Source organism: Galeopterus variegatus, unplaced genomic scaffold, assembly GCF_000696425.1.
Source record: "Galeopterus variegatus unplaced genomic scaffold, G_variegatus-3.0.2 Scaffold445, whole genome shotgun sequence".
Classification (NCBI taxonomy): domain Eukaryota; kingdom Metazoa; phylum Chordata; class Mammalia; order Dermoptera; family Cynocephalidae; genus Galeopterus; species Galeopterus variegatus.
Window position 1 is genome coordinate 676,696 of NW_007726556.1, and position 10,320 is coordinate 687,015.

At 44.5% G+C, this 10,320-nt stretch overlaps 1 protein-coding gene and 1 long non-coding RNA gene across 2 annotated transcripts in view; both read right to left on the bottom strand.

The window, feature by feature from the left end:
• Nucleotides 1-2,392: 2,392 nt before the first annotated feature.
• LOC103587372 lies at nucleotides 2,393-3,306 on the bottom strand. The gene is made up of 2 exons (XR_550219.1): nucleotides 3,121-3,306; nucleotides 2,393-2,826 (listed from the first exon to the last, which is right to left on the bottom strand). It is a non-coding gene; the product is annotated as an uncharacterized LOC103587372 (long non-coding RNA).
• Nucleotides 3,307-3,922: 616 nt separating this feature from the next.
• Nucleotides 3,923-10,320, bottom strand: part of NMNAT1 (nicotinamide nucleotide adenylyltransferase 1) — a 28,495-nt gene continuing 22,097 nt past the window's right edge. Inside the window, exons 4-6 of the mRNA XM_008568823.1 lie at nucleotides 7,740-7,923; nucleotides 5,087-5,229; nucleotides 3,923-4,754 (exon numbers count right to left, since the gene is read on the bottom strand). Of these exons, the coding sequence (XP_008567045.1) occupies nucleotides 4,354-4,754; nucleotides 5,087-5,229; nucleotides 7,740-7,923 (728 nt within the window). The 3' untranslated portion in view covers nucleotides 3,923-4,353. The remainder of the gene's footprint in view (nucleotides 4,755-5,086; nucleotides 5,230-7,739; nucleotides 7,924-10,320) is intronic.

The following is a 10,320-nucleotide window of genomic DNA, read 5'->3' on the forward strand; positions in this document are numbered from 1 at the left end:
ACCACACGGCTCAAGTACTGGTTCCCATGGGAAGTTCCCCTGTGTTAGAAGCAAAGAACAAAAAATTAGTTCCGGCCCAGGCACACCACCAGCACCTTGGGGCCTGCCTGGGAACTGGAGGCTTGGATCTGGGGACCGGACCCCACTCCCACTTCCAGGCAAACTGCGCCCATGCCACAGGTCCAGCCCGGGGACCCAAGGCATGCAGAAGGGGACTGGACCCTCCTCCAACCACCAGGCACACTACACCAGCACCTTGGGGCCTTCCCGGGGAACTGATTCAAGGAGAAGGGGACTGGACCTCTCTCACACAACCAGGCACACTGAGCTAGTGCCTTGGGCCCACCCAAGGACCCAGAATATGGAGTCAGTGACCGGACCACCCTCCTACAACCAGGCACAACAAGCCAGCACCTCGGAGCCCACTCAGGGACCCAGGGCATGGAGAAGGGGAACGGTCCTCTCTCCCACAACCAGGCACTCCAAGCTAGTGCCTCAGGTCCCGCCCAATGACCTGAGGTATGGAGCCAGGGACTGGACCCTCCTCCCACACCAGGCACACCACGCCAGCACCTTGGGGCCCGCCTGGGGTCCTGAGGCATGGAGAAGGGGACCAAACACACCCCACAACCAGGCATACTGCCAGTGCCAAGGAGCATACCAAAAACAGCACCTCCACATGGGTGGCCCACCACAGCCACCACAATAACCATGGCTGCCGCAAAAGTGGCTGGATGCCACAACCACCACGCAGATGGTTCGCCAACCACTGGAGTTCATTCACACAAGAATCACCAGCAGACACAAAGAAGAGGATGTCTCTTTCCACAAAACCCATTTCAGAGTGACAGAAGAAACATCTGCTCTATGATAATATTGGGGGACCTGATCACATCTCTCAGCATTGGACAGATCACCTAGGTGACAAATTAACAGAGTAACCATTATTCTTTCAGGAGAGAAGAAATCTAGGGTAATTAGAAGGCGGAGGGGGAGGGAATGGGGGAAGGGGAGAGATTGGACAAGGGGCATAAAGAATTACGACTTGTAACAATATATGTTAGTAATATTGATTTAATCAACATATCTCCATGTTCAACCCCCAAAATATGTATAATCGATTTTGATTCAATAAACTTAAAAAACCCACCAGCATCAAACAAAGCACCAGCATCACACATTGCCTAAAGCCTAAATTCACATTACATTACAAAAACAAATTATGAAAAAGATATAGAGAACAATGGCATATTTTTTTTTTTGCTTAAAGGAAGTCACAACGATCATTAATATTTATTCCCCTGTGAAGTTCATTGTTCTATTTTTGTATCTTTTTTTTTGTGTGTGAAGTTCATTGTTCTAATTTCCATTATGCAAAGAGGAAGTCATATCCTTGAGGACACCCAAAACAATGCTATTATGCTGTGGCATTAGCAGCATCCTCGGTACTTGGACAAAAAGCCAAGCAGCTCGTTCAATGTACAAAGTTGTTGATCTATAAACACTATAACAATAGGATCATTTCACCATTATCAGGTCTCCTGGGAGGGTCCCCACATGCCATAACCAGTGGGTCATGAGGTCAATATAGTCACAGCTGAGCAGGGTATGAGCACTTCTTAGTATGACAGAAGTTTCCAGCATCAAAACCTTTCTGCAGTTCACACAAAGCTTAGATGAACTAGGTGTCATTTTCCAGAAGAAATCACAAGTTCAATAGTTTCATCCCCTTCTAGATTGCTATTTTTCAGTTTTGCTTCAACTCTTAAACTCCAAAAAGCAAAAGAAGGGAAAATGACCCTCATGTCTATGATTTGAGATTCTAACCTGTCATTCATTCAGATGAAACCTACTGGGTGCCAAGATTTGCACCCCTCCCTGTCTTTGAGAGTTGACCTCAAAGCTGTAGTAAGAATACATAGGGAGCTGTAGAACATGCCTTTGCCAACTTTAAATTTTCCTTTTTCAAATGGTAGATTCAGATCTGACTATACAATTGCACAATTATAAGCAGTTTCTTTTTCTTCCTCAGTGTTATAAGCCCTTCATTTAGAGTGGTGTAGGTATAAAATATAAATTGCAAAAAGGTAAATTATTCTATTTTCATTAGAAATTAACTTTAGGAGCTGGTCAGTTAGCTCAGTTGGTTAGAGGGCAGCCTTATAACGCCTAGGTCATGGGTTTGGATCCTCAAACTGGCCAGCCGCCAAAAAAAAAAAGAAAGAAAAAGAAAAAAGAAATTAACTTTAGTCCTATTTCTATCATAGAATGATTTTCATGAACCATAAAACTATTCTATAAAAAGTTATTTCTGGTCTTTTTGCTTTACCAATGTGTGGTGGCGAATTTCCACAAACTTTTAATCAGTAGCAAACCATATAAAAAGCTTGTGTTTTTAACATAAAGCTATGACTTTAATTATTATTTGAGAGTTCTACTTTGGCTAAACTTCATACAAAAAAAACAAGAAGAGAAAAAGTGTTAAAAAACAGACTCCTTTCCTGCTTAAATTCACTAATGGTAGATTCACAGTGGGCTGGGAAAGAAATGGAAGAGCTCTTCAGAAACTCCAGAGTTCTAGACTGAGATGACGAAATTTTCTTCCACAAGACATTCATCACTACCCAAAATTCTGGGCTGGAGGAACTGCTGGGCCAACCCGTGTGGCATTTCTCATGTTCTTAGGGTCTCCATTCACCTTTTGATTAAGCTACCAAGAAAGGCTTATACTTTTTTACCTTACCCTTTCATAATCCTTGAATGAGACCCCTCACTCTCTGTGCTTCTCTTTTTAAGGTAGCATGACGTAAGTCTCTGAAGCTGTTCCTGTAGATAAAAAGATGTCAAATGGCCAGGACTCAACATGATCCTCAACAAGGCTGTGCTAAAAGAATGTAGAGCACGTGTAAGGTAGCGGCTCTCTACCTCCATGGGCATCAGAAATACCTGTACACCTTTCTAAACATTTGAGGGCTTGGACCCTACTCTCTACTTCCAAAGGTGGAGCTCCAGGCAGGTGTGTCTTGGTGAAGCTTAATCAGCCATTCTGACATGTGCCAGAGAGAACTAACTTGGCATAATATTTCTGCCAGACATATTCACAACCTTTATTTTGCATACCTGGAGATGACTGATCAGTGGTGCATTGTACAAGATCATTATTTTAAGAATTCCTTCCTTTGTCCATCCTGGGTGAAGACTGCCCAGCAACAAGCATGCAAAAATGTCAGTTCCCGGGTGGCCCGGTGGCGCACTCGGTAGAGCGCGGCGCTTGGGAGCGTGGCGGCGCTCCCGCCAAGGGTTCAGATCCCATATAGAGACCGGTTCCCGCTCACTGGTTGAGCGCGGTGCGGGCGCGACACCGAGGGTTGCGATCCTTTTACCGGTCACGAAAAAAAAAAAAAAAAGGAAAAAAAAAAAAAAAAAAAAAGAAAAAAAAAAAAAAAAAGAGGGGGGGCGGGCGGGGGGGGGGGGGGGGGAGGGCGGCGCTTGGGAAGCGCGGCGGCGCTCCCGTCCGAGGGTTCGGATCCCATGTACAGACCGGTTCCCGCTCACTGGTTGAGCGCGGTGCGGGCGCGACACCGAGGGTTGCGATCCTTTTACCGGTCACGAAAAAAAAAAAAAAAAGGAAAAAAAAAAAAAAAAAAAAAGAAAAAAAAAAAAAAAAAGAGGGGGGGCGGGCGGGGGGGGGGGGGGGGGAGGGCGGCGCTTGGGAAGCGCGGCGGCGCTCCCGTCCGAGGGTTCGGATCCCATGTACAGACCGGTTCCCGCTCACTGGTTGAGCGCGGTGCGGGCGCGACACCGAGGGTTGCGATCCTTTTACCGGTCACGAAAAAAAAAAAAAAAAGGAAAAAAAAAAAAAAAAAAAAAGAAAAAAAAAAAAAAAAAAAAAAAAAAAAAAAAATGTCAGTTCCCTTCATAATTAAAGTCAGAGTTATTTGTTTATTTTTAAAGTACATTTTAATATACATATTAAAGTTAGGATTTTAAATGGACTCTTGCTCTTTACACTTCACCTCTCTTATGTGGTAGAGTCAAGATGTCCTTTTTGACTTCCTACTTGCAGTTAGTTTCATTGAAAATTCTGGTTTTAATGTGCTGCTAATCTCTTGTTTTAAAGATATAGGGATCTTCACATTCTTAAAAAAAAAAAAAAAGACCATACTAAAAACATTCATCTTAACAATTTCTGATAAAAAGGAAAAAACAAACCTGATTTTAATTTACTACTGATTTTTACCAAACTGTCAAGCTTTAGTTTATGAAACAAGATCACAATTCCTTTCGCCAGTGACTAACACCCAGATTGTTTCAAATCCCCAAAAGGGAAGTCCAAAATATGCTATAGAATGTCTATGACTTAGCTGCTGCAGTATTTCTCTGCAAAGGAGCCAGGATAACCCCAACATTCCTGTTTTCACTCTCAGAGCTGTACAAATTATGCGTTTCAATATATTCTTGGACAAGATCTGGTACTAAGTAGCGAATGCTCTGGCCCCTTTGGAGGGCTCTCCGGATCTTCGTGGATGAGATGTCGTTAGTGATCCATTCGTCCACCAGGTGAATGTTGCTCCGGTGTTTCCACAGCACATCAGACTCATAGATGAATTTCTGAGCATCATTTCCAGCCCGAGTAATACATATGATCCCGTGGTCTGCCACAATCTGGTTAATATCCTCACTCTTCCACAGATTGGGAACACCGAAAGACTCCAACAAATCTGACCCGCACAGCAACTTTACCTTTGGCACACCTAAGAAGAACAGATCAGAGCTTACAGGTTTGCTTTCCTAATAACCCCCTGCATCAAAATGAATGTGTGTATGTGTATTTTGGGAAAGAAGGTTCTGCATTTTCATCAGATTCAGACTCCCAAAACAGATCCAGTACACCTCAAAAGTTAAAGGCCCTGCAGGAGAAATAAGCTCAGGGAGCCTTTTATTCTCCCTTTTTTCCTTCATAAATCTAACAAGGAGCACTTTCCAGGCACTCACATATATGGAATATGAAATGAAAATACAAAGAGGGGCTGCTCAGCTCCAGAATCTTAACAGTAGTCTGTGAGTTCTGGTAAAATACACAAACCTTTTGTTTTTGGCTCTGTGGATTTTTTTTTACTAGAATCTTGCCTTTGTTCAGTCCACTTCCTCTTCCGTACAGGCCTTTCTAGCACAGGTGAGTTCTGCAGGTGATCACAGTTACTAGCCTCCAGTTTCTCTTGATGGTGTCTATAAAATGACAAAACAATAGAATGTTCCTCTTTCTCACAATGCTCTACTAAGCTGTCATCACTCCAGAGATGCCTAAGAGTCTCTGACCCAGCGTTGAGGGGAGGTGATATCCAAAACGTATAACCACAGGTACACATGATGCCCAACAAGTCTGAACGAATGGTGGCTATCTATCTATCACTGTTCTAAATTTTATGTGTCTTGTGTCACAATAATAAGAGTTAACATTATTATATGCTGCAAACTACACTAAATCCTTTACATGGGTCATCTGATTAAATCTTCTCAGCATCCCATATCATACATATGCTTATCCCCATAATGGAGGGGAAGTGGAGTCTTAGAAATTGCAACTCCAGCTACTAGCAGAGTCCCTGGAACATAGGAGGCATTTGGTAATAGTTTGACTGAGTGAATGTTTTAATTATTACAAAGCAACTATATTATTGCCACCTTTATATCAGAACTGTTTATTACCCATTGAGAGAGGAGGACACTACCTAATTTGCCCAAGGTCATTTGGCTTGTAAGTAGCAGAACCAGGATAGAACTCCAGAAGTTTGGTCCAGAGCCCACACTCTTGACCACTGAAGAGTGTGGCTTGAACTAGTGAAGAACCACAATACCAAGAATAAGGTCCTAGAGGGGCAAGTACCTGAGGTCTAAAAGGATGGGACCACAAGCAGGATTTGTAAACAGCTTTATTCTGGGCTGGCAGCTGGATGCCCACCGCTTTACAACTGCAAAGTTACCCAAGTAACATAAACTACACTTGTGGAATCCAATTGTGGATCCTCTGTGTCCCTAAACTCCTTCCCTCCTGAATAGCTGAGTTGAATATGTAATGGACAATAAGCTTACTATGGAGCCAGAGAGGGCTGGGCAGGGCAGTGGCCCAGAAGCCTGGTCTCTGATGGGAGAATTTTCTGCCAGCAAGCAGGGGAGATTCTTCTCCCTGCCAGGCCTGAAAAGTAAATCCTCTTTATAAGTCACTGTGCTAGATACTGTCTACTGGCTCAGTACCCAATCCTACCCTAAACACATTTCCCAGAGATCCTCGTGGCAGGTTCTAGATGTGATTGAGATTTTGCTGATGAGATTCTCGTGAGAGATTTGGAAGGCAGAACAGAGGCAAAAACCATCACTCTGCAGCTACAGAGCCTGACAGTCTTTTATAGTGTGAGTGCAGGGGCCAGACTCCATATTCCACTGTCCAATCACCAATTTCAGGAGTCTGAGAAAGTTTAACAGCAGCAGAGGTGGTAGCAGAAGCAGAATCGGTTTCCTGAACTGATTGCAGTTATGGAGATACAACCTTGAAACATACCCCAACTTCCACTCTCCCTGCTCTTTTCACGCTTTTGCCGAGGCACCTAAATACCTTGCCACTTAAAATACCTAGAGTGGGTTTTACTTCATACTCTGAACCCTAATTTTGACAGTAACTGGAAGGTTCACAACTCTAAAAACAGACATTAGGGGCCGGCCCGGTGGAGCACTGCTACAGTGCGCCGCTTGGGAGTGCGGCGGCGCTCCCGCCGAGGGGTCGGATCCCACATACAGACCAGCGGCTCACTGGCTGAGCGAGGTGCAGGCGCAGCACTGAGGGTTGCGATCCCGTTGCCGGTCCCGGTCCGGTACGGGCGCGACACTGAGGGTTGCGATCCGTTGCCAGTCACGAAAAAAGACAAAAAGGAAAAAAGTAAAAAATAAAAAATAAATAAAAACAGACATTAGAAAGGTTTTTCAGAAAGCCCTTTTATCTCACACTCAAGATAATATTAAGAAATAATCTGATGTTATTTACTCTGGTTTCTGAACCCTTGACTGGAACTGTTTCAAAAGTATGAGCACAGGGCCGGCCCGGTGGCGCACTGGAGAGTGCTCCGCTTGGGAGTGCGGCGGCGCTCCCGCCGAGGGTTCGGATCCCATGTGGAGACCGGTTCCCGCTCACTGGCTGAGCGAGGTGCGGGCACAACACCGAGGGTTGCGATCCCGTTACCGGTCAGTTAAAAAAAAAAAGTATGAGCACAAAGATTTGGGAAACCCCTACATGCTGTTGTGGAAGCAGCACACAAAATCAGGCCTGTCCATGATCAAGCATCACTTGATGATTCTCTTCTTTGAATTACCTGCCTCTCTTTTATACCTAGAAGACTGATGACAATAACATCCTCTTACAACCTTGCCTTTCTTATTTGGGGCACAGAGAGGCCAAGTAGGCTTCCTCTATTTTCTAGCAGATATATCGCATAGTGTGAAGCATGCAAACAACTCAAAACTTAATGAAAGACATAAAGGCTAAGGCATACATACCATCTGTTGCTGTACTCAACAGCCTTGTAATCTTCCACAAGAATGGCATAGCCTACGCCTTTCCGACTCTAGTGACAGTGTTGCAAATCTATATGTTCGCAGATCTAGGCAGCATTGAAACATGGCAAAAAGACAAAAACACTTCCCACCCATTTCCACAGAACTGACAAAGTTGATGTCACCATAAATACCTTAGCACCTTAGCAGTCTCTGTCCACTCCTTCTGAAGACTTTCCCATGTATCAACTTCCACCCATTTTGAATTCTTGGTGGCAAGTTCTGCCATGATAATTCGATGATGGGCAGGGATGAGTCCTTTCTTCTTATATGCATCACCAACAGGAGAAATTATGCCTTTGATAACTCTATATTTTCCTGGATAAAGAGTTAGATTTAAGGGCCGGCCTGTGGCTCACTTGGGAGACTGTGGTGCTGAAAACACCAAGGCCATGGGTTTGGATCCCTATATAGGGATGGCCGGTTAGCTCTCATGGGAGAGCGTGGTGCTGACGCCACCACATCAAGGGTTAAGATCCCCTTATCGGTCATCTTTTACTTAAAAAAAAAAAAAAAGTTAGATTTACTCCAATGTTTTAAGGGGGGGGTGAATAAACCACCCATATATCCTTAGTATGAAGACTAAAGGACAAACCTAATAAGACAACAACAAATACAAGGACAGTATAAGAGACAGGCAATATTAAAAGATGTAACTTGAAACAACAAAATGTCAAAAAGTGGAGGGAATGACGTCAAAGCATAGAATTGGCTTTGGTTCTTTTTTCTTAGATATCAAAGTTAAGTTGTTATTAGTTTAAAATAATCTGTTATAACTATAACATGTTTTTTGTAAGTCTCATGGTAACCATAACACAAAAACTTATTTATTTATTTTATTTTATTTTATTTTTTCCTTTTTGTCTTTTTTACTGACCGGTAACGGGATTGCAACCCTCAGTGTTGCGCCCGTACCGGGGACCGGCAATGGGATCGCAACCCTCGGTGTTGCACCCGCACCGCGCTCAGCCAGTGAGCGGGAACCGGTTTCCACATGGAATCCGAACCCTCGGCGGGAGCGCCGCTGCACTCCCAAGCGGCGCACTCTCCAGTGCGCCACCGGGCCGGCCCTATTTATTTATTTTTTAAAAGATGACCGGTAAGGGGATCTTAACTCTTGACTTGGTGTTGTCAGCACCACGCTCTCCCAAGTGAGCTAACTGGCCATCCCTATATAAGGATCCGAACCCTTGGCCTTGTTATCAGCACCATACTCTTCCAAATGAGCGATGGGCCGGCCCTAACACAAAAACTTATAAGAAACATACTAAAAATAAATAATGAGAAATCAAAATAAGTCAGGCACAGACAAATACTGCATGGTCTCTCAAAGAAGTAGAGAATAGAATATGGTTACCAGAGGCTGGGAGGGGAGGGAGGTGGGGGGAGCAGAAGGGGTAGACTATTGGGTACAAAATTATGCTACCTACCCTAAATGAATTGTTGTGCAGTATATATATCTATTGAAACAACACACTGTACTCCACAAAAATAAATATCAATAAAATTGGAAATTAAAAAAAAAATTAGATTTTATATTAGGCATAAAAACTTAGATTTTATGCATAGGAAATAATTATAATAATATTGTTTTGTAATCACAGATTCCTTTTCTTTTTTTTTTTCTTTTCCTTTTTGTCTTTTTTCGTGACCGGCAACGGGATCGCAACCCTTGGCGTTGCCCCCGCACCTCGCTCAGCCAGTGAGCGGGAACAGGTCTGTATGTGGGATCCGAACCCTCAGCGGGAGCGCCGCCGCGCTTCCCAAGCGGCACACTGTAGCAGTGCGCCACCGGGCCGGCCCCCTTTTCTTTTTAAACAGGGATTCAGCCTTATTGATTGATTGGTTGATTTAAATTATGATAAACTAGGGCCGAGCCCATGGCGCACTCGGGAGAGTGCAGCGCTGGGAGTGCAGCAGCACTCCTGCCGCGGGTTCGGATCCTATATAGGGATGATCGGTGCGGTCACAGCGCTCACTGGCTGAGCGCAGTGCGGCCGGTCTCAAAAAAAAAGGGACAAAATAAATAAATAAATAAATAAATAATGATAAACTATACATAAAATTTACCATTTTAACCATTTTAATTAATTATTTTAAAAAGATGACCAGTAAGGGGATCTTAACCCTTGACTTGGTGTTGTCAGCACCACACTCTCCCAAGTGAGCCATGGTCCAGCTCTGGCATTTTAAGTGTACAACTGAGTGATATTAAGCACACGCACACTGTTGTGCAACCATCACCACCATCCATCTTCAGAAAGTTTTCACCTTCCCCAACTAAAACCCTGTACCCATTAAACGCTAACTCCCCATTCTCTTCACAGTTTAAATTTTGATTGATACTGCCAAATTACCTTGTAAAAAGCTTTAATCAATTTGTATTGTCCATCTGGCGTGTACGTAAGAGCCCATTTCTCCCTAACCTCTGATACTTGACATTATCAAGAAATTTCTGTTGGGCCGGGCCGGCCCGGTGGCGCACTGCTACAGTGCGCCGCTTGGGAAGCACGGCAGCGCTCCCGCCGAGGGTTCGGATCCCACATACGGACCGGCCGCTCACTGGCTGAGCGAGGTGCGGGGGCAACACCGAGGGTTGCGATCCTGTTGCCGGTCCCGGTCTGGTACGGGCGCGACACTGAGGGTTGCGATCCGTTGCCGGTCACGGTCCGGTACGGGCGTGACACTGAGGGTTGCGATCCGTTGCCGGACACG